This window comes from Hypanus sabinus, chromosome 29, assembly GCF_030144855.1.
Source record: "Hypanus sabinus isolate sHypSab1 chromosome 29, sHypSab1.hap1, whole genome shotgun sequence".
In the NCBI taxonomy this organism is placed as follows: domain Eukaryota; kingdom Metazoa; phylum Chordata; class Chondrichthyes; order Myliobatiformes; family Dasyatidae; genus Hypanus; species Hypanus sabinus.
Genome location: NC_082734.1, coordinates 7712956 through 7734863, shown reverse-complemented (window position 1 = coordinate 7734863; position 21908 = coordinate 7712956). Strand labels below are relative to the sequence as shown.

Genomic DNA, 21908 nt, shown 5'->3' with positions numbered 1-21908 from the left:
AGTATTTGACATTCCCTATCCCATCATCCACTGCCTTACCTTCATCAACTTTCCTGGTAACTTCCTCAAAAAACTCTATAAGATTGGCTAAACATCGCCTACCAGGCAAGAAGCCATGCTGACTGACCTTAATCAGTCCATGCTGATGCAAAAAGTTATTTATGCAGTCCCTCAGATTACCTTCCACTGGCCCACAATTTCTTGGTTTATGTTTAGAGCATTTATTGAACCATGGAGCAGCATTGGTTCTCCTCCAGTCCTCTGGCACCTCCCCTGTCGCTAAGGATGATTTAAATATCTCTGTTAGGGCCCCGACAATTTCTGCACTTGCCTTCCGTAGGGTTTGAGGGAGCACCTTGTCAGGCCCTGGGGATTTATCCACCTTAGGACAGCATACAGCTCCTCCTCTGAAATCTGTATGGCGTCCACTTGTCTCAATTCTATAGACTCCGCGTCCATTTCCTGAGAAGGTACAGATGTAAAAAACATTATTTAAGATCTCCCCCATCTGTTTTGACTCCACACGTGGATTATCATTCTGATCTTCCAGAGGACCAGTTTTGTCCCTTGCAATCCTTTTGCTCCTAACATGTCTGTAGAATCCCTTGGGATTCTCCTTCACCCTGTCTGCTAGGGCAACCTCATGCCTTCTTTTAGCCCTCCCAATTTCTTTTCTAAGAGTTCTCTTGCATTTCTTATACTCCAAAAGCACCTCATTTGTTCCGACCAGCCTATACCTGCTATACACCTCCTTTAGTTCCTTAACCAGGACCTCAATACCTCTTGAAAACCAAGGTTCCCCCCTGTTATTTTTACCTTTTATTCTGATGGGCACGTACAAGCTTTGTACTCTCAAAGTTCACTTTTGATAGGCCTCCAATTTACCACATACACTTTTGCCAAAAACAGCCTGTCCCAATCCACACCTGCCAGATTATTTTGTTACAATCAAAATTGGCCTTTCTTCAATTTACAATCTCAGACCTAATTTTTTCCATATTTACTTTGAAACTACTGATGGTGTGGTCACTGGATGCAAAGAGTTCTCCTACACAACCTTCTGTCACCTGCCCTGTCTCATTCCCCAACAGCAGATCAAGTATCGCACGCTCTCTCATTGGGATTTCTACGCACTGATGAAGGAAACTTTCCTGAACATTTTTGACAAGCTCTATCCCATCTAGTCCCTTTACAGTGTGGGAATCCCAGTCAATATGTGGAAAGTTAAAATCACCTATTATCACAACCTTGTGTTTCTTGCAATAGTCTGCAATCTCCCTGCAAATTTGTTCCTCTAAATCCCTCAGGCTGGATTGGGTGGTCCATGATTTAGCCCCATTGATACCTTTCTTATTTCCCAGTTCCACCCATAATGCCGCAATAGACAAGTTCTCCGGTCTGTCCTGACTGAACACTCCCATGACATTTTCCCTGATAGGGTGGTAAAGAAGGTGTATGGTGTGTTGGCATTCATTAGTCGGAGGTTCAAGAGCCACAAGGTGAAGTTATAAAACTCGAATTAGACCACACTTGGAGTATTGTGTTCAGTTCTGGTCACTTCATTATATGTGGAAGCATTGGAGAAGGTGCAGAGAAGCTTTACCAGGATGCTGCCTGGATTAAAGAGCACGCCTTATGAGGGTCTGTTGAGAAACCTAGAGCTTTTCTCTTTGGAGAGCAGCAGGACAGGACATGACTTGGTGGAGTTGTACAAGATGATAAGAGGCATAGATCGTGTGGACAACCAGAGATTTATTTTCCCAGGGAGGAAGCGGCTAACACAAGGGCGCATAACGTTAAGGCATTTGGAAGGAGTATGGGCGGGATGCCAGAGAGAGTGGTGGGCACCAGGAAATCACTGCCAGGGGTACTGGTAGAAGCAGAAACATTAGGAGCATTCAAGAGCCTTATAGATAGGCAGTTGGCTGATAGAAAAATGAAGTGCTATGTAGGAGGGAAGGGTTACGTTAATTGTGGAGTAGATTAAAGTGTTAGCATAGCATAGCATAGCATAGTGGGCCGAAGGGTCCGGACTGAGCCTACTGTTCCAAGTTCTATGTTGTAGTCTGTGCATCAGTCTATGAATATTAAGATACCATGTACTTGCCTAATCGTTCTCTTCCACTTTCAAAGATCTGTGCAAATGTTCCCTCAAGCCCCTCTGCTGTTGAACTCTATTTTGAGCTGCGATGTTTGGTCAATCTTGTCTCTTACTGTCCTTGGCAAAGAACATCGCTTCGCACACCATCTGGCATTGTCTGTGTCTTCTACCAGACTGGAGACATCGCTGTGTACCACGCTCCTGTTATGTCTCGACCGGCGTCAACCGAAGAACAGATTTTCGCACTGGCATTTGTGGGATCTTGCTGTGCGGCGACCAGCTGCCGCTCCCCCCCCACCCCCCCCCCCGTGCAACTTCATTGAAAGCAGTGAGTTTCACTGGTCATGAGACAAAGATGAGCGGTGCTAGGGAAACGTATGGGGTTTGTTTCAGTTGGAAACTTCGCTGCGAAGTCAGGAGTGTTAGGGAGGGCGTAGGAGGAAGTGGAGGAGAGGCGGGTTGGCTCCAGCACTTGGCTCCGGCACAAACAGCCCACCTTAGGAGGGTGTGGAGAATCAACTGCCAGATCATCCCTGTCACCGGAGAGCAGGGAACAAAGAAACAGCCCGGCAGTCCTGCAAAGTGATTGGCTGTGTCCTACCTTAGAGACACCTGCAGCCTCCCTTCCCCTGCTCCAGACCTATAAAAGAGCCTGGGCTACAGCTCAGGGAACAGAGACTCCCAGCTTCCTGACAAATACAAGCCTCCGAGCCCCTAGAGAGGCACAGACAGGTAAGTACTGTACTTCCTGACTAATATTTCCCATCCTGTAAATGGTGAGCGAGTGAGAGAGAAATGGTGAGATAGAATGTGTGTGAGAGGGAGAGAGAGAAAGAGGGATAGAGAGAGAGAGTAAGAGACACAGAGAGACTGAGAGAGAAAAGGGACACAACGACACAGAAAGAGAGACAGGCAGAATGTGAGAGAGAGAGACACAGAGAGAGACTGGGAGAGAAAAGGGACACAGGAAGAGAGAGAGAGAAACAGGAGACAGAGAAAGAGAGAAAGACAGATTTTGTGTGTGAGAGAGAGAGAGATAAAGAGATAGGGAGAGTGAGAGAGAGAGAAAGTGACACAAAGACAGAGAGACAGGGAGATAGAGAGAGAGGGAGTGACATGGAGGCACACAGAGAGAAAGAGAGACAGAGCGAGACAGATCGGCCCAATAAACTTTTGACTGTTTATTCACTTCCATGGACGCTGCCGGACCTGCTGAGTTCCTCCGGCATGTTATGTGCGTTGCTGAAGATTTCCAGCATCTGTAGAATCTCTTGCCTTTCCTTTGTGCCTGCCTCTCAGGTGCTGCAGACACAATGACTGCACTGTCTTCTAACCGTTCACCTGCTGCTCCCCCTCCCTCGTAGCGTTACACAGCACAGAAGCAGGCCCTTCGGTCCGACTCATCAATACCGACCGCGTTGTCTGCCTCTAAGTTGGTCCTACTTGTCTGCGTCCGGCCCATAATCTCCTAAACCAGGGGTTCCCCAACCTGGTGTCCATGGACCCCTTGCTTTAATGGTATTGGTCCGTGGCATAAAAATGGCTGGGAACCTCTGCTCTAAACTTTCCCGATCCACGAACCCATCTTAGCTTACTGTGTGTTACGCTGTTGGTGTTTAGGGCAGCAGTGAAGCTCCTCTATCTCTGGAGGTGTTCAGGGCTTCCTTCATCGTGTCAGTAGCTTCCTCTCGGTTTTCACGACTGTCAGTGATATAAGCCTCGGGCGGCGACTCAGGGATATCGTCACACTCAGACGTAGAAGGATTCTTCATTGCCGTTTCCGTAACTGTCTTGATTCACCAGTCAGGGTTGTTAGCCCTGAGCCGAACCTCCGACCCTGGACCACTCTTATCCTAGCCTTTACCCTTTGACCTATCTGGCATGGGTGACCCTACCAAGAGGCAAAGCACAAAGCTGGTGACTCCAGCCAACATCGCTCTCCGGGTCATTGAGGCACGCAAGCCTCCAAACCCTACAATGAGGCTGTGGGCCTCTTGGAGGTACATATCCATCTGGATATCATTCAAACATTGTAATTCAACGGTCCAAAGGTTCATTTTATTCTCAAAGTTTGCATGTACAATACAACTCTGATATTCGTCTTCTTCAGATAGCCACGAAATTCTGAAGGAAGAGACTCCTTCCCAGCATGAAAATGAAAAAGAAGCAAAGCTCACAAACCCCAAACCCCCACACCCTCCCGCACAGGGAAAGCATCAAATCTTTCCTGGTCCACTTCCTCCAGCAACGTTCATATATATTACCGTCATCTCTACATCCCTTCTTTCCTCTCTCACCTTAAACCTTCTCCCTCTAGTGTTAGACTCCCCTACCCTGGGAAAAAGACTGTGACAACCTGCCTTATCTACATCCCTCACAGTTTTATAGACCTCTGTAAGGTATTAACATCACCCTTCACTCCAGGGGGAGGGAAAAAAATCACAGCATTAACTCAAGCCATCCAGTCCTAGTAACACCCTCGTGAATTTTTCCAGCTCCACTCCTGGATGAATTCCTTATCTGCACAGGGACCCCAGGGTGTTAGGAAGGGTGCTGAGGCTTTGGAGAGGGGGCAGAAGAGGTCTACCAGGATGCTGCCTGGTTTAGAGGGCAGAGATGGATGCTTCATCGATCCCAAAGGAAATTACAGTGTCGCTGTGGCATTACAAATATTAGAAGGGGAGAAAGAAAGAATAAAAACTAAGTTACCTCAAACAGCCTGACAGAAGGAGGGGCCATCATTTCCCCAGCTAGAGGTTGACTCATTATAGAGCCCGATGGCCGAGGGTAAGAATGACCTCATATCGCGCTCTTTGGAGCAGCGCAGTTGTCTCAGTCTATTACTGAAAGTGCTCCTCTGCTCAGCCAAGGTGGCACGCAGAGGGTGAGAAACTTTGTCCAGAATTGCCAGGATTTTCCGGAGGGTCCCTTGTCCTAGCACAGCCTCCAGTGGGTCCAGTTTGACTCCTATAACAGAGCCAGCCTTTCTAATCACGTGCTACCATGAGAGGCTGGGCAAACTCGGGCTGTTTGCTCTGGAGCACCGGCGGCTGAGGGGAGATCTGATAGAGGTTTATATGATGATGAGAGGCATGGATAGAGTGGACAGAGAGTATCTGTTTCCTGGGGTTGAAATGTCTACTACCAGAGGGTGTGCATTGAAGGTGAGAGGGGTAGGTTCAAAGGGGATGTGAGGGTAAGTTTTTTTACTCAGGGAGTGGTGGATGCCAGGAATGTGCTGCCTGGTGTGGTGGTGGAGGCAAATACATTAGAGGCTTTTAAGAGACGTTAAATGTCTGTGAAGAAGATGGAGGGATATGGACATGGTGTAGGTAGGAGGGTGGGTGTTTGGGTGTTTCTGATTTGCTTTTTAGCTGGGTCAGCACAACATTGTGGGCCGAAGGGCCTGTTCCTGTGCTGTACGGTTCTATGCTCTATGTTTTTGGCTGTGTGACCTGAGACTTCCTAGGAACAGGGGTCTTCTCCTTACTACCATCAGGGAAGAGGTAAAAGAGCCTAAAAGACCCACACTCAACATTTTAGGAACAGCTTTAGGATCAATAGTTTGAGGGAAAGATCAAGCGGCTTTTTCTCCCAGGCTGGAAATGTGTAACACGAGGGGGCGATCCCTCTGCAGGCAGTTTGTATGCTCTCCCCAAGAACGTGTGGGTTTCCTCCGGGTGCTCTGGTCTCCTCCCACAGTCCAAGGACAGACTGTTAATTGGTCATCGTAAATCGTCCCTGATTAGGCTATGGTTAGACTGGGTGGTTATGCTTGAAGGGCTGGGGTTGGGGAGTGGGGGGCTTATTCTGCACGGTATCTCAGTAAAAAAAAATGTTTAAATAATTTAAGGTGACTGGAAGGAAATAGTAAGGTGGGGAATGTCAGAGTTAGGTTTTGTTACACAGAGAACGATGGGTGCGTGGAATGCGCTGCCAGGGATGATGGTGGAGCAGGTACGATATGTGGACACTTAAGAACACAAAAGACTCTGCAGATGCTGGAAATCCAGACACAAAATGCTGGAGGAACTCAGTAGGTCAGGCAGCATCTACAGAGAGGAACAAACAGTCCTTGTTTTGGGACAAGACCCTTCATCAGGACTGGAAGGAAAGGGAGAAGAAGCCAAAATAAGGAGGTGGGCACTTAAGAGACTCTGAGACAGGCACAAAGATGAAAGTAAAATGGAGAGAAGGTTTAGATTGGTCTTGGAGTAGGTTAAAGGGTTGGTATAATATTGTGGGCAAAAGAGCTTGTACTGTTTACGTTTTAACAGGTTCTACCTCCCTGCCAGCAGATTTCTGAAAGGTCTATGACCACCTCCTTGCTGTCCCTCTTGTGCACTAACTCTGTCTGTCTTGCACTGTACTGCAGCCACAAAACAACAAACTTAATGACATACAATCTGTTGGTGATAATAAACATGATTGTGGTTCTAATACTGAAGAAAGACTCACACCAGGAGTCTTGAATTTCCATTTTATTGGTTTGTTTGACTTGGGAGTCTTTACCAAGGGGCAGGACTCTCTGTTATCTCCTGGGGAGAAGGCACAAGGTAGTGATGTGCTCCCTTTTACGCTTTGGGCCTCCTCTACATTGGTGAGACCCGAACTTTATTGGGGATCCGCTCTGTCGAGCACCTCTGCTCCATCCACCAAAAGTGGTATTTCCCAGTGGCCAAACATTTTAATTCCTATCCCCGTTCCCGCTGTAACATGTCAGTCCCTGGCCTTCTCCTCTGTCTCGATGAAGCCACTCTCAGAGTGAAGGAGCAACCCCTCATATCCCACCTGGGTAGCCGCCAAACCGATAGCATGAACATTGATTTCTCCTTCCAGTAATTGTTTCCTTCTTCTTCTATTTCCCACTCTGGCCTTTTATCTCTTCTCCTCACCTGCCTGTCACCTCCCCCTGGGTCCCCTCCTCCTTCCCTTTCTCTCCACTCCTAGCAGATTCCTTCTTCTCCGACTCTTTACCTTTTCCACCCACCTAGCTTCACCTATCACCTTCTTCCACCCCCTTCAGCTTTTCATTCTGGCAACTTCCCCCTTCCTTCTCAGCCCTGAAGAAGGGTCTTGGCCTGAAACAGCGACTGTTTATTCTTTTCTATAGCCGCTGCCCGACCTGCTGAGTCCCTCCAGCATTTTGTGTGTGATGTTCTCTCTCTTTTCTCTCTCACTACTTTCAGCTAACGATGCTGACGATGAGGCTCCCCCTCTCGCTGATCCTGGCGTGTGCGATGGTTGTGTCGATGGATTCAGACCATCATCCCCTGAGGTGAGTTATCCTCCGTCTCTGTGCTTCCCTCCACGCCCGCCTCAATTCCTGACCCTAATCGGTAGCTGGTGGCCAGTGCAGTCTAGATGGGCTGAAGGGCTCATCTCCTTGTGTAAAGGCTGAAGTCTGAGGTGATGGTTAAAAAGAGGCAAAGGACATCGTTCTTCTTTGTGGGAACAAAACCTTTGTGAGACACACACGCAAAGTATTGGAGGAACTCAACTGGTCAGGCAGCATCTATGGAGGGAAATAAACAGTAGTCATTTTGGGCTGAGTCCCTTCATCAGTACTGGAAAGGAGAGGGGGGAAAAGGTGGGAAGTGGGGAAGGGAGTTCAAGCAGGCAGGAGATAGCTGAGAGACCAGATGAGGGGAAAGGTAGGGATGGTGGTGATGAAGTAAGAAACTGGGAGGGGATAGGTGAAAGAAGTAAAGGGCTGAAGAAGGAGGATTCTGATAGGAGAAGACAGTGGACTGTGGGAGAAAGAGAAGGAGGAGGGGAAGCAGAGGAGGGAAGGGTGACAATGTCACTAGAATGGGGAAATTACAAAATGTTGGAGATATCGACATCCAAGCCATCAGCTTGGAGGCTACCCAGACAGAATAGAAGGTGTCACTCCTCCAACCTGAGTTGGGCCTCATCGTGGAAATAGAGGAGGCCTTCGACAGGACACGTCAGAATGGGAACGGGAAGTCAAAACGAAGCAGGTAGCCACCGGGAGATCCTGTCTTCTGTGGTGGACAGAGCGAAGGTTCTCTCCTCATTCTGCATCAGGCCTCTCTGATGTAGGGTCAGAGGTCTGGGAGATGTTGAGCTAAAGGTTAGCAAATCACTTGGGACCACCGAGCTTCCTTTGAGCTCAGCCATGCTGACCTGACAGCTGGCAGGGGCTATTGGACTGCTACATGCCTCACAACCAAGTCTAGTCAATATTACCAGGGACACAGCAACCACAGTTTGGGGTTCACTCCCACCGCTGCCTGTAAGGGATCTCTACGCACTCCCCATGACTGTTTGGATTTCCTCACGGAGCTCTGGTCTCCTCCCACAGCCCAATGGCGTACAGTTAGGGTTAGGGCTACTGAGTTGTGGGTAAGCTTTGTTGGCACCGGAAGCATGCTAGCTTTTTGATTTGACGCAAGTGATGCATTTCTCTATATCTTTCAACGTGTTGATGTACATGTGATAAATACAGCCAATTTTTTTAGTGTCCTACCAAAGGGTTTTGGCCCAAAATGTTGACTGTGCTTTTTCTCCATAGATGCTGCCTGGCCTGCTGAGTTCCTCCAGCGTTTTCCATGTGTTGCCACATTCTTTGAGTTTATCTTTTTTATCCGTGTAGGGGAATAAACTCAACATCTCAGGTTGAGTCTTCCCATCAGGACTCAACCCAAAATGTCGGCTGTCCATTCCCCTCCTTAGATGCTGCCTGATCAGCTGAGTTCCTCCACCATTTTGTGTGTGTGTTTCTCAATATTTCTAGCATCTTTTGTGCTTACAGAGGTCAAAACCTGAAGATTCTTCCCTCCTCCCCCACCAATTCCTCTTTCTGCTCCACCTAAGCAGTGCCGAGCAGAAATCAGAATCGTTTCGCTTGCCTAATAACGCCCTGGGTGATAAATATTGAGACATTGTTGGAGGGGAAGATTTAATGTTGATATGCTGGACGGTGTTTGAGACACAGTTCGCAATTTCAGGAAGTCCCAAAGAACTTCAGAGCATATGAGGTAACTATGAAACTGGAGTGCTATTTTAACGTAGGAAGTGTGGCAACCGAGTTGCTCACACACTATGTTCCCACAACTAATGTGATAATGACCAGATGATCCCTCTACTGATGCTAAAAAAAAAGGCGGGACTGGTTCAGTGGGTCAAGCAGCACTTGGGGTGGATGATGTTTCAGACTGAGACCCTGTAACCCGTAACACCAACCTCCCCGCATGCTACCTGACCCACTGAGTCCTTTCACTCACTTGTCCGGTTTTCCTCCAGAATACATACACTTCCTTAGAAGTTTGCAAAGTTTCTGCATGTCACTTGAAACTTCGGCAGGCTTCTATAGATGCACAGTGGAGTGTCTCCTAACTGGTTGCATCACAGCCTGGTATGGGAACACCAATGCCCAGGAATGGATACGTCTGCGAGCATAATGAGCTCCTTGGGCCTGTGTGGGGCACTGGAGCTCCTGAATTGGTTAATTATTGTTTAACGAGAATCGTTTATTCGTCTAAAGTTCCTTGAGTTTTTCTCGACTGACTCGCACTTTGTTATGTGGTCTCCTTGTGCTTTATGTTTAAGCTTATTAAGTTTATATTTATAGGCTCAGGGATTCCACGTTACTTGTATTACTTAAGTGGAAATCCAATTTGCGCTAATCGTGGGGTCCTAGTTTTAAGAATGTTGCCAGGCCGAGCTGCCAATGTTGTTTTGGAATCTTTTTCGAATAAATTCTCGTCACGGTCTCTTCATCGGAGTCTGTCCTTCTCCCACACTTGGGTCCAGATTTTGCCAGCGAGCGTCATGATAAGAGAGCGTGGGTACAGCCCAGTCCATCACAGGCAAGGCCCTCCCCACCACTGAGCACATCTACAAGGAGCACAGCCCCAAGAAAGCAGCCCCCATGATCACAGATCCAGGCCATGCTCTCTTCTCACTGCTGCCATTGGGAAGGAGGTACAGTAGCATTAGGTCCCACAGCACCAGGTTCAGGATAAGTTATTATCCCTCAACCATTAGGCTCCTAAATGGAGGTGGATAACTTCACTCACCTCAACGCTGAACTGATTCCACAACCTATAGACTCACTTTCAAGGACTCTACAACTCATAGTCTCAGTATTATTTACTTATTTATTTGCACAATTTGTCTTATTGTGCACATTGATTATTTGTCAGTCTTTTATGTGCAGTTTTTCATAAATTCAATTGTATTTCTTTATTTTCCTGTAAATGCCTACAAGAAAATGAATCTCAGGATGGTATGGAGTGACATGCTCAGTAACCACTATCTCCTGTATTTAATAATGTGGCCACTAAATGTACCCATACTTAGACAATAAATTTATTCTGAATGTGACTTTGACAGCATCTACAGTGTCTTGCATTTCTACTTATTGGTGCAGTTCAAGGAATGACAGTGTGGTGTAGGCACCGGGAGAAAATATCCTTACTGGTTATCCTGAGGGGGCCTGTATGGGTCGGCTAATATCTGTCTTCCTCTCTAAGCATCTGCCTGCTTGAGACTGTATGTTCAAAAAATAAATTTATTATCAAAGTACATATACCTCACCATATATAACCCTGAGGTTAATTTTCTTGTGTGGGCATACTCAACAAATCTATAGAACAAATCTATAGAATACAGAGTCAGTGAAAGGCCGCCCGACTAGGACGTCCGACCAGAGTGCAGATAGCAACAAACTCTGCAGATGCCAAAAGGAGAACGAATAATAATCAATAAATAAGCAATAAATATCAAGACGGTGAGACGAAGAGTCCTTGAAAGTGAGTTCATTGGTTGTGGAAACGTTTCAGCGATGGGCAAGTGAAGTTGAGTGAAGTTATCCACTTCCTTCAAGAGGCTGATGGTAACTGAGGGGTGGTAACTGTTCCTGAACCTGGTGGTGCGAGTCCTGAGGCTTTTGTACCTTCTACCTGATGGCAGCAGCGAGAAGAGAGCATGACCTGGGTGGTAGGCTCCCTCTGAGCATCTCTCTATCTGTTCATCTCTCTCTCTCTTTCTCTGACTTCATCAATCCTCTCCCTGTGACCTTCTATCCCAATGTCTGCCTCCTTGTCTGGACTTCTGCCCACCATGCCTCTGTCGGTGCAGCGTTCCCTCCGAACTGAGTGATGGCATCGAAAGGATCAGGGAGGGGTGCCACTGTGGCAGAGTGGTTACCATGACGACGGTGTAGCTCCCAGTGTCTGTGCGTCCCCCCCCACCCCCCCCCCCGTGAGATGCGTGGGTTTCCCCCGGGTGCTCCGGTTTCCTCCGAAGATGTGCCGGGTAGATTAATTGGTCATTGTGAATTGTCCTATGGTTAGGTTAGGGTTAATTGGGGTTGTGAGGTTAAATCAGGGCCATCGGGGTTGCCGGGCAGTGTGACTTGGGGAAGGCCAATTCCACTCTGCATCTCAATTAATAACATCAAAGCATACCGACAGCCTCTGACTGGGCGAGGCTTGTGCTGATGTGATGAATGCCTCGATTTTTACCACGGCCAGTGACAATCAATCCTTTAACGTGTTTCAGACCCCCGGGCAGCCCAAACTCGGGGAAGGTTCTCATCCGCCGAGTGGATGGACGTTATTTACCGGCACCGACGCAGAGGCAGCTGCCCCAGCCCGTGGCAGCCGACGTGCAGGATCACCACAGCCAGACACTGAGACGGTATCTGCCGTCTGTCAGCATCTGTCTGCGTCTCCCTCTCCTCCGTCTGTCTGTCTGCACTCCTGCCTTTCACCTCTCTCTTCCTTAGCTTACCCGTCTCCTGCAGTCACGTCGCTAATTTTCCATCCGCCTCACTCTCTCCGACTGCTCACCTGTGTCCCCTCTCTCCTTGGCTCCGCTTTAACGTCTGCCTTCTCTTTCTGCTGCCTGGTTCTTTCTGACTTCCGCCTCTGTGTTCTTTCTCCCTTTCTGTGTCTCTCTGCCCTAACATTTCTCCATCTGCAACACTGACAATATTTCTCTGCCAATGTGTGTCTCTTTACCATAGTGTTCTGCCACCTGTTCAACTATCTGCCTGCCTGTCACATCCCTGATCCTTTTCTCTCTCTTTCTCTCTCTCCCCCTCTTTCTTTCCCTTTCTCACTCCCTTTCTCTCTTCCTCCTCTCCCTTTCTCTCTCTCCCCTTTCTCTTTCTCTCTCCCTCTCTCTTTCTCCCCCTCTCTCTCCTTCTCACTCCCTTTCTCTCTCACTCTCACACACATACAGATTACCTGTGTCTCTATTCCTGTCTCTGTCTCTTCATTCTCTCTCCCCCTTTCCCCCTCTCAACCTCTCCCTCTCTCCCACTCCCCTTTCCCCTCTCTCCTTCCCTCTCCCACTCTCATTGTCCCTCACTACTTGCTCCCTCTCTCCCCATCTCTCTCCCTCCCTTTCTCCCTCTCTCTCCTCCTCATGTCTTTCTCTTCCTTTCTCTCTCCCCCTCACTCTCCCCTGCCTTTCTCCCTCTCTCTTGCCCTCTCCTCTCTCCTTCTCCTCCACTCTTTTTCTTCCTCTCTTCTCTGCCATGTTTTTCTTCCCCTTCTTTACCCCCTCCCTCTTTCGCTCTCGTGCTCGCTGTCCCTTCTAAGAACCCGTGCCATCATTTTTGGTTATAATTTCTTCCTCACTTTGTGCTTCTCTCAATCTCTCTCTCTCTCTCTCTCTCTCTCTCTCTCTCTCTCTCTCTCTCTCTCCTTTCTCTCTCTCTTTCTCTTCTCTCCTCTCTCTCCTCTCCTTTCTCTCTCTCTCTCGCTCTCTCTTCCTCTCTCTCCTTTCTCTCTCTCTCTTTCTCTTCTCTCTCGCTCTCCTTTCTCTCTCTCTCCTTTACATACCATCTATTAGGCTGCATCCCCTCTCCCTGTCCCTGTCACTACCTTGATCGTCTCATCCCCCCCCCATTTCAGACCTTTTTAACCCCCTGCTTCTCTCCCCGCTGCAGACTCCTGCCCCTCCACAAGCAGAAACGTTCCTGTAACACGGCAACGTGTGTGACCATCCGCCTGGCCAACTTCCTCAGCCGTTCTGGGGCAATGGGCAGCAGGAGCTTCATTCCCACTGACGTCGGGGCGAAAGCGTTCGGGAGGAAGCGTCGCGGCGTTCCGATGTAGGAGCTCCGCTGTCCTGCACAGGTAGAGCCGGCCACTAAACATCCAGCAGCGGGATTGTAACATCATGATCACACTTTGCAGGTTACTGACTTACCTACTGCCCGTCAAACTGCTGGCATTTCAGGCAGGGGTGAAAGTCTTCCATTTTCTTCATCGTGTCAGTAGTTCAGTTTTCATGCAAGTCTGGGGTGGAGACTCCGGAATACCATCACACTCAGTTGGAGAAGGATCCTTCATTGCTGTTGGTGGAACAATTTTGCTTTGCCAGTCAGGGTTGTTAGCTCTGAGATGAACCCCTTTGATCTGTTTGGCATGGGTGACCCTACCAAAGGCCAAAGCATAAAGCCCCAACTCCAGCCAACACAGCTCTCCAGGTCATTGAGGCACACAAGCCTCCAGACCACGACAGGGTTGTGGTCCTCTTGAAGGTTTGCGGTTTACACCCACATTGCAAAATTGTCTCATATACAGGTCTTGAAATCTAGATTGTGTCTTTCAAGTCTCATTGTTGGGGTTGTAACATCTGTTCAGTAGAATGCAGGATGTAAAACATGTTATATAACATCTGGAATGTGAGGGTTAACTTGAAACATCTGGATCCCAATAGCTATATTGTAACTTCATTCATAGTTATCATCATCATTATCATCATGTGCCCTGTCATGTGATGTCATTATTATGTGCCCTGTCATGTGATGTCATCATTATCATATGATGTGGGCGATCGTGGTCTTTTCACAACCATGATTGTGCTTGGCAAATTTTTTGACAGAAGTGGTTTGTCATTGCCCTCTCCCAGGCAGTGTCTTTACAAGACGGGTGACCTCCAGCCATTGTCAATACTCTTCAGAGATTGTCTGCCTGGCGTCAGTGGTCGCATAACCAGGACTTGTGATATGGACCAGCTGCTCATACAACCATCCACCACCTGTTCCCATGGCTTCACTTGACCCTGAACGGGTGGGGGCTAAGCAGGGGTGACCTGTACCTCAACTCTGCCACCCCAGGATGCTCTTGAATTTGAGGACTTAAGGAGAGTTCAGACAATCTTGGCTTGTTTTCTTTAGAGTGGCAGATGCTGACAGAAGTTTCTAATATTATGAGAGGCAGAGGGAGTAGACAGTCAGCACCTTTACCCCAGGGAAAGTTTGAAGGGGATGTGCTGGGTGGAGATTCATTACACAGAGAGTGGTGAGTGCCTGGAATGTGCTACAAGGCACGAGACAGACACGATGGTGGTGTTTAGGTTGACATGTGAATACTTGGAGATTGGAGGGACATGGACCATGTGCAGGCAGAGGAGAATAGGTTCCACTTCAGCAGAGAGTTCACGGGCTGATGGGCCTGTTCTAGTGTTATACTGTTGTGTGTTCTGTGTTCTGTCTCTTGGGAAAGTTGCAGGAAAAGACAAGAATGGGAGAGTTTCAGGGGAATCACAGGGAGGGTTACAGGGGGTAATTGGCAAAGGCACAAATAGAAAGCAGAGAACCAAAAGAAGTTAATTTCATAAAATAACATTCAGGGTTGTGATCCAAGGACTAAGATTCAAGATTATTTAATGTCATCTCCTGTACACAAATGTAAAAGACAACAAAATAGTTGTTACTCTAGATCCGAAGTAGCACATCTGGATTGTAAGTTTTAAGATGTACCAACTTAATGTAAACATCTTCATTGAAGTATCTTTGTCATAACATCAAGAAAGTAAGGTTATCAGTTATTGTGATCGTCACATCTGGACTGCAAGTTATACTTTGCAATATCTGGGTTCCAACATCTGTATCGTGAATTTGAAATTGAAAGACTCAGGTGGCAACTTCAGGGTTGAAACATCTGTGTCGTAGCTTCCTGGAGTTGTTATAGAGTTATAGACCACTACAGCACAGAAAATGGCCCATCTAGTTTGCGCCAAAGTGTTATTCTACCTCGTCCCATCAACACACAAGTAGACCACAGACCCCTCCCCCCCATACCTCTCCCATCCATATACCTATCCAAATCTCAGTTGAAATCAAACCCGCATCCATTACCTCCACTGGCAACTCGGTCTAAACTCTCACCACCCTCTGAGTGAAGAGGCTCCTCCTCAAGTTCCCCTTTCACCTTCCACCCTTGGCCTATGACCTTTATTTCTGGGCTCACCCTACCTCACCCTAAATAGCCTGCTTGCATTTGCTGGGAGTGAAGAAACTCCCCCTCCAGTTCCCCTTAAATATTCCTCATGAAGGGTCTCGGCCCGTAACGTTAACTGTTTATTCCGCTCTGTAGATGCCGCCTGACCTGTAATAGCGATACGCTAAATGCTTTGTTACTGTGCTACTCCTGCGAAGGATAATAAAATGCATAGATCAAGTGGACAGCCAAGGACTTTTACCCCAGGGTGGAAATAGCTAATACGGAGGGGGTTGCAGGGACATGATTTTAAGGTGATTGGAGGAAAGCATAGGGGGGATGTCAGAGGTAGTTTTTATTGTACAGAGAGTGGTGGGTGCAGGGAACACCCTGCCAGGGGTGGTGGTAGAGGCAAATACTTTAGGGACATTTAAGAGCATCTAGATGGGCGCATGGATGAAACAAAAATGGAGGCCTACGTGGGAGGGACCCTGAAGGACCACAGACTCGTCGTAATGTTTGGAGTCTCGCGTGCCTCAGTGACCCAGAGAGCAATGCTGGCTGAAGTCTGGGCTTTGTGCTTTGGCTCTTGATAGAGTTACTCATGCCAAACAGGTCAAAGGGTAGAGGTCAGACTAAGAAAGGTCCACTGAGGACCTCTAGGGTCAGCTCAGGACTAATAACCCTGACTGGTCAAACAAAACTGTGACAGAAACAGCAATGAAGAGTCTGTAGCGGTGTGCTACAAACAGCGCTAAAATTACGACACGGAGTCGGTAACTGCAGTCGAAGGAAAAAACTTTATTCGAAAACTTCAGCCTCACTTTTAAGCCTCTGTCAACCGGCCCCCCATGGCGAAGAGGCTCCAAAGCTCTGTGCTCGCAAACCCCCGTAGGCTATCTAATTGTGAGTCGGTTCGCATACGCTAGGAAATGAGCCGCCACAAGTCCTTAAAGGACATTCATTGCTGCCCTAAATGACCGTGACATAACGGCCAGTATGTATGAGGGGTTAAATTGATCTTGGGTTAGGTTAAAGGGCCTGTACTGTGTTACATTGTTCCATCTTGTGCTCTGTGCATCAATCTCTGAATATCCATCTCTACCTCTGTGTTCAACAACACCACCATCAGAGATCCAACAGCCCATTACCACAGCAACAACACACAAACTGCTGGGGGAGCTCAGCGGGTCAGGCAGTGAATAGGCCGAGACCCTCCTTCAGGACTGAGAAGGACGGGGGTGGGGGGGAAGATGCCGGAATAAAAAGGTGGGGGTGAGGGGGAAGAGGCTGGCTGGAAGGTGAAAGGTGAAGGCAAGTGCTTTGGAAAGGTCAAGGGCTGGAGAAAAAGGAATCTGATGGGAGAGGAGAGTGGACCGCTGGAGAAAGGGAAGGCCGAGGGAATATGGGGGAAATAACAAGCAGGTCAGAATGGGTAATAGAGGTTGGGGGGGGGTGTAATTTGTTTACCAGAAGGAGAAATCAATATTCATGCCATCAGGTTGGAGGCTACCCAGACGGAATATAAGTTGTTGCTCCTCCACCATGAGTGTGGCTTCCTCCTGGCACAAGAGGAGGCCAGGGACCAATGTCAGAACGGGAACGGGATCGGAATTAAGATGTTTGGCCACCGGAAAGTCCCACTTGTGTGGGGTGGAGCATAAATGCTCGACAAAGCGGGCCCAATAAAAACAGTTATTTTCTTGGGCTATGGGGTTGGGCGGTATCTATTTACTGAACACAGACCACATGCCCTACTCCAGTCAGGGTAGATATGAAGAAGGCACTTCCTCTTTGGGATAATCTACAACTAAGCGCTTACTGTTTAAAAATAAGGAGGGGGCAATTAAAGTGAGGTGGAAGTTACTTTAGCCTCCCAGGGCGTTGTGAGTTTTTGAACCAACTCCTGCATGGGGTGGTGGAAACAGAGAATATATTTAAAGCAAATATTTTGGATGAGCAAGGGCAAAAATGGAGAACTGAACATAGAGTCAGATTTGCCAAGATCCAATTAATCAGAATCAGGTTCATTATAACTGACACGTCATGAAACTTGCTGCTTTATGGCAGCAGGTGCAATACGTAAAAAATACTATAATATTAAAAAGTTATTAAATTACATAAAAATCTATAATATAAAAAGGCTTAAAAGATTTATAGTACATTTATTATCAAAGTCTGTATACAGTACACAACACTGAGATTTGTCTTCCCGCAGACAGTCACAAAACAAAGAAACACCATGGAACCTGTTCAAAGAAAAACATGACCCACCCCCACCCCCCATCCTGACCACGTGTTAAAAAAAAAACAAATCGCACAAACGGTAAAAAAAAGAGTGAGAAAGACAGAGTCGAAAGGGTCCAGACATATTCTGTTCAGCTCAGTTCAGTTCAATCTAGAGCTCTGTCGTTCATTATTTGCAGGCCACCCTGATCAAAATTGTCCAAAAAGTGGAAACAAAGAAAAGGAGTGACCAGAAACACATCATAATGTGGACTACTTAGTCCGGTCCACAAACCATGTCGATTAAACCCTGCCCAAGTCTCAGGACTCCAGCACAATTCGCTGACAGCGTTGAGGGAGAAAGAGAGAGCTGTTCAAACACAGAGACCTCCATCAAAAATACATAAAATACATTAAGAATGCAATGCATAAAATACTATAGTTACAATAAAAATAGATGCATATTTAAATTTAGTTTTAAAATTAAATAAGTAGAACAAAAAGAGAGTAGAGAAGTAGTGAGAACGTATTCATGGTTTCATTGAAATCTGATGGCGGAGGGGTAGAAGATGTTCCTAAAACATTGAGTGTGTGTCTTCAAGTGCATCCCCTCCCTGATGGGCCGAGTGGCCTACTGCAGCTCCTACCGCGGATGCTCGTATCCCTGATGATTTACGCCTCGTCTCTCTTCTTCACAGATAAGACCCACTGTTGAAACTTCCCAGGTGTGTGACGTCTGAATTCCGCTCTATTCTGGAGGAACTACAGCACCCCTGTAACGTCGCCAGAGATTCAAAATCCCGGGAGAGATAAGGCATCGGAGGCAACCATGTCCCCCACAACACAATTTCTCAAACCATTAGTGTAAAGGCTCCATTGCACCACATCCTCTCTCACTCCCTGGTGTCAATATCAAATTCCCAGTTGTAATCAAGGCTTGAATTATTATATTCATTTGATTTTTCACGTGAGAGATCAATTATTTTAAAAAGAGATCTCAAGGGACTTTCAGTATCCAGACACAGTTAAGTCAAAACATTACTCCTGAAATACAGGGAAAGTTGGATAGGTTAGGACTTTATTCACTGAAGTACTAGAGAATAAGGGGTGATCTTATAGAAGTATACAAAAATACAAGGGGTATAGATCGAGTGAATGCAAGCAGGGTTTTTCCCCTCATGGTAAGTAGAACTAGAACTAGAGGTCATAGGTTAAGGGTGAAAGGTGAAATATTTAATGGGAACCTGAGGGGGAATTTCTTCACTCACTTCACTCAAGCAGGCTTTTTCCGCTGAGGTCGGGTGAGACTAGAACTGAAGGTCATTGGTTAAGGGTGAAAGGTGAAATATTTAAGGGGAATCTGAAGGGGAACTTCTTCACACAGAGGGTGACGGAAGTGGGAAACAAGCGGCCAGCGGAAGTGGTAGAGGCGGGTTCAATTCAAGAGAAGCTTGGATAGTTACATGGATGGGAGGGGTACGGAGGGTCCAGGTGCAGGGAGATGGGAGTAGGCAGAAGGTATGATCGGCATGTCCTACGCCTTTGCAAAAAACCTTCCACTTTCTTCCATGTATTCACAAACATCTTTTATTTGGCTCTCTATCTGCACCGAATCTTTCCTCATCCATCCAATGCCACCCTGTTAAGCCACGACCGGTGGCTTCCCCACAAGCAAGTGTAATTGGTCATAAGAAATAGGAGCAGGATTAGGCCATTTGGCCCCTCATTCCTGCTGCACCAGTTCAACAAGATAGTGGCTGATCACTTTCAGTTCCCTCTCCATCCATTTCTGTAAATTAAAAAATAACTTAAATGCACTCGGTGATCGAGTCTCCGCAGTCCATGTCTGTGGAGAATCACAAAGATTCAGCAGTCTCTATCATACACTCCTACAGGGCAGAAACCGACCCTTCGGACCACAATGTTCACGCCAACCAGCGTCGCTAACTGTACCAGACACTAAAGGTTCTGCAGGTGCCAGAAATCTTGAGTAGTATGTACAAAAACTCTGGAGGAACTCAGCGGGTCGGGCAGCATCTAAGGAGGGGAATAAGCAGTCGACATTTCAGGCCAACACCCTTCACCGGAACTGGAAAAGGAAGGGGGAAGGAGGCAGAATGAGAAGGTGGGGAAGAGGAAGGGAAAGCTTGAGGAAGAAAGGTGAGACCAGGTGAGGGGGAGGATGATGCATGAAGCTGGAAGGTGATAGGTGGAGGAGGTAGACGGGGTCCATGAACTTCTATACCTGGGCGAGATCAGGTGCTTCCCAACCTGTTCTATGCCATTGAGGCTTACCATTAACGAAGGAGACCGTGAACCCCAGGTTAGGATCTCCTGGTCTAGCTGTTTCTCGTTCAATGTTGTGAAAGTCTCTGCCGCAGCCTCCTCTCCCAATGGCGAGTTCTTGGGCCCAGTCGCTCCCTGTGTGAGCCATTTCCTCTCAGATCCACTCCAAGCCTCGTACCACTCGAAGTCCTCTGGGACGACCCCACCACATGTAAACGTTCATACCATCTACCCTTCGTTGTTTCCTATACTTCTATCAGGTCACCCCACCTGTCCCCCCAAGCTTCCTCCTCCCCAGTCCACCCGCGGAGGGTACAGTAGGCGGGAGGCCTTCCGAAGGATGTGAAGATCTAAAGATGAGTTTAACTTGTCACATGTACACCGAACCGAAAAATGGGGTGAAACTCGGCGTTTCATTCAACGGAAAACCCGTTCTGAAGATGTGCTGTGTCGCAGTGTTTCTGGCACCAACAAAACAGGTGGACAATCCACTAGCCCTTTGTTCCATCAGGTCCACCCCCTTTACCCCCAATTCTACATTAATCCTACTTTTCAAAATTTAAAACCCTCTCCAGTACGATCATGTCCCTCATATATTATGGCAACTGGAACAGCACACAATATTCACTTTACCCTGGGGATAACCCTCTCTGGCTCGCAACTGTGAGCTCTGGCTCCAGGCACCAATCCCCACACTTACTCTGGTCAGCTCCCCAATCGAAGGCACACACGCCATTCTTAAAGCAAAATCGATGAAAATGCAAACTCTATTGATTGTTGGCAAGGAGTTTCATCAGTGGGGAAAGAGTGGGTTTACAGGAAGCCCATTTCTCTGACAAAAATATTCATGCCGTGATTATAAGACACGCTCTCACACCTGGGTCTACGTATGGGACCCCTTATTGTTGCAGCTCACTGATAAATGTGTAGTTGCCGTGATTTCATGATTTCCTACCCACGGTGACACCTCCCTCCCTCAGTGAGCAACCTATAGTCAGTTCTGTAAGTCAGCAATGCTCCCCTTGAGAGAAGGATTTAAACAGTAACCCATATAACATCTTCTACTGCATATGAATGCGTGAGTGCGTGCGTGTGTGTGTGTGTGCGTGCGTGTGTGAGTGTGTGCATGTGTATGTATGCGTGTGTGTGTGTGTGTGTGTGTGTGTGTGCGTGTGGGTGTGTGTCTGTCTGTGTGTATGGTATCCCAATCTGCGCTTGTAAATCTCAATCACTGTATTATTAAAATAAACATGAATAAACATTTCCAACAATTGCACCGATTTCTCTGGGTTCATTATTGAGTCCTTCAGTGGGAGTGGGGAAAGAATAATCTGTTTTTATACGCTCAGCAGTCTCTATATTAGGCACAGGAGTGGAACCCGGTGCGGTCTTCTGCTGCTGGAGCCCATCCCCTTCAAGGTTCGACATGTTGTGCAATCAGAGATGCTCTTGCCGGGTTCAATTCCCGCCACTGCCCGTACGTTCTCCCCGTGACCGCGTGGGTTTCCTCCGGGTGCTCCAGTTCCCTCCCACAGTCTAAAGGCGTACCAGTGGGTAGGTTAATTAGTCATTGTAAATTGTCCTGCAATTGGGCTAGGATTATATCGGGGCGGGGGGGGGGTCACTGGGCAGTGTGGTTTGAAGGGCCAGAAGGGCATGGCCCAGCACTGTATCTCAATAACTAAATAAGTAAATACTCAGACCACCCTGTCTGGCACCAATCCCCATTCTGGTGTTTGATCAGACAACAACTGAACCTCTTGACCATGTCTGCGTGCTTTTATGCATTGAATTGTTGCCATGTGATTGGCTGATGAGATCTTTGCATTAACGAGCAGGTGTACAGGTGTACCTACCTAATGAAGTGGCCTCTGAATGTACCCATGCTTTGATAATAAATTTATTCTGAATGTGACTTTGACAGCATCTACAGTCTCATGCATCTCTACTTATTGGTGCAGTTCAAGGAATGACAGTGTGGTGCAGGCACCGGGAGAAGATATCCTTACCAATTACCCTGAGGGGGCCTGTACGGGTTGGCTAATGTCTGTCTTCCTCTCTAAGCACCTGAGACTGTATGTTCAAAA

The 21908-nt window shown here is 47.5% G+C and overlaps 1 protein-coding gene across 1 annotated transcript; it reads left to right on the top strand.

Moving 5' to 3' along the window:
* The first annotated feature begins 7339 nt into the window (after positions 1–7339).
* Positions 7340–21030, top strand: LOC132382757 (calcitonin gene-related peptide-like). Its single transcript, XM_059953216.1, has 4 exons — positions 7340–7379; positions 11633–11770; positions 13029–13218; positions 18234–21030. Exons 1-3 carry the CDS (start codon positions 7342–7344, stop codon positions 13195–13197), a joined length of 345 nt encoding a protein of 114 aa, XP_059809199.1. The 5' UTR covers positions 7340–7341; the 3' UTR covers positions 13198–13218; positions 18234–21030.
* The last annotated feature ends 878 nt before the right edge of the window (positions 21031–21908 follow it).

What these genes read in the sequence shown, in the direction of transcription:
- LOC132382757 (XM_059953216.1), top strand. Translation starts at nt 7,342, where the DNA reads ATGGTTGTGTCGATGGATTCAGACCATCATCCCCTGAG. An exon ending in TCAGACCATCATCCCCTGAG is followed by an intron (nt 7,380 to 11,632) that starts GTGAGTTATCCT and finishes AACGTGTTTCAG; the next exon opens with ACCCCCGGGCAGCCCAAACT. An exon ending in CACAGCCAGACACTGAGACG is followed by an intron (nt 11,771 to 13,028) that starts GTATCTGCCGTC and finishes TCCCCGCTGCAG; the next exon opens with ACTCCTGCCCCTCCACAAGC.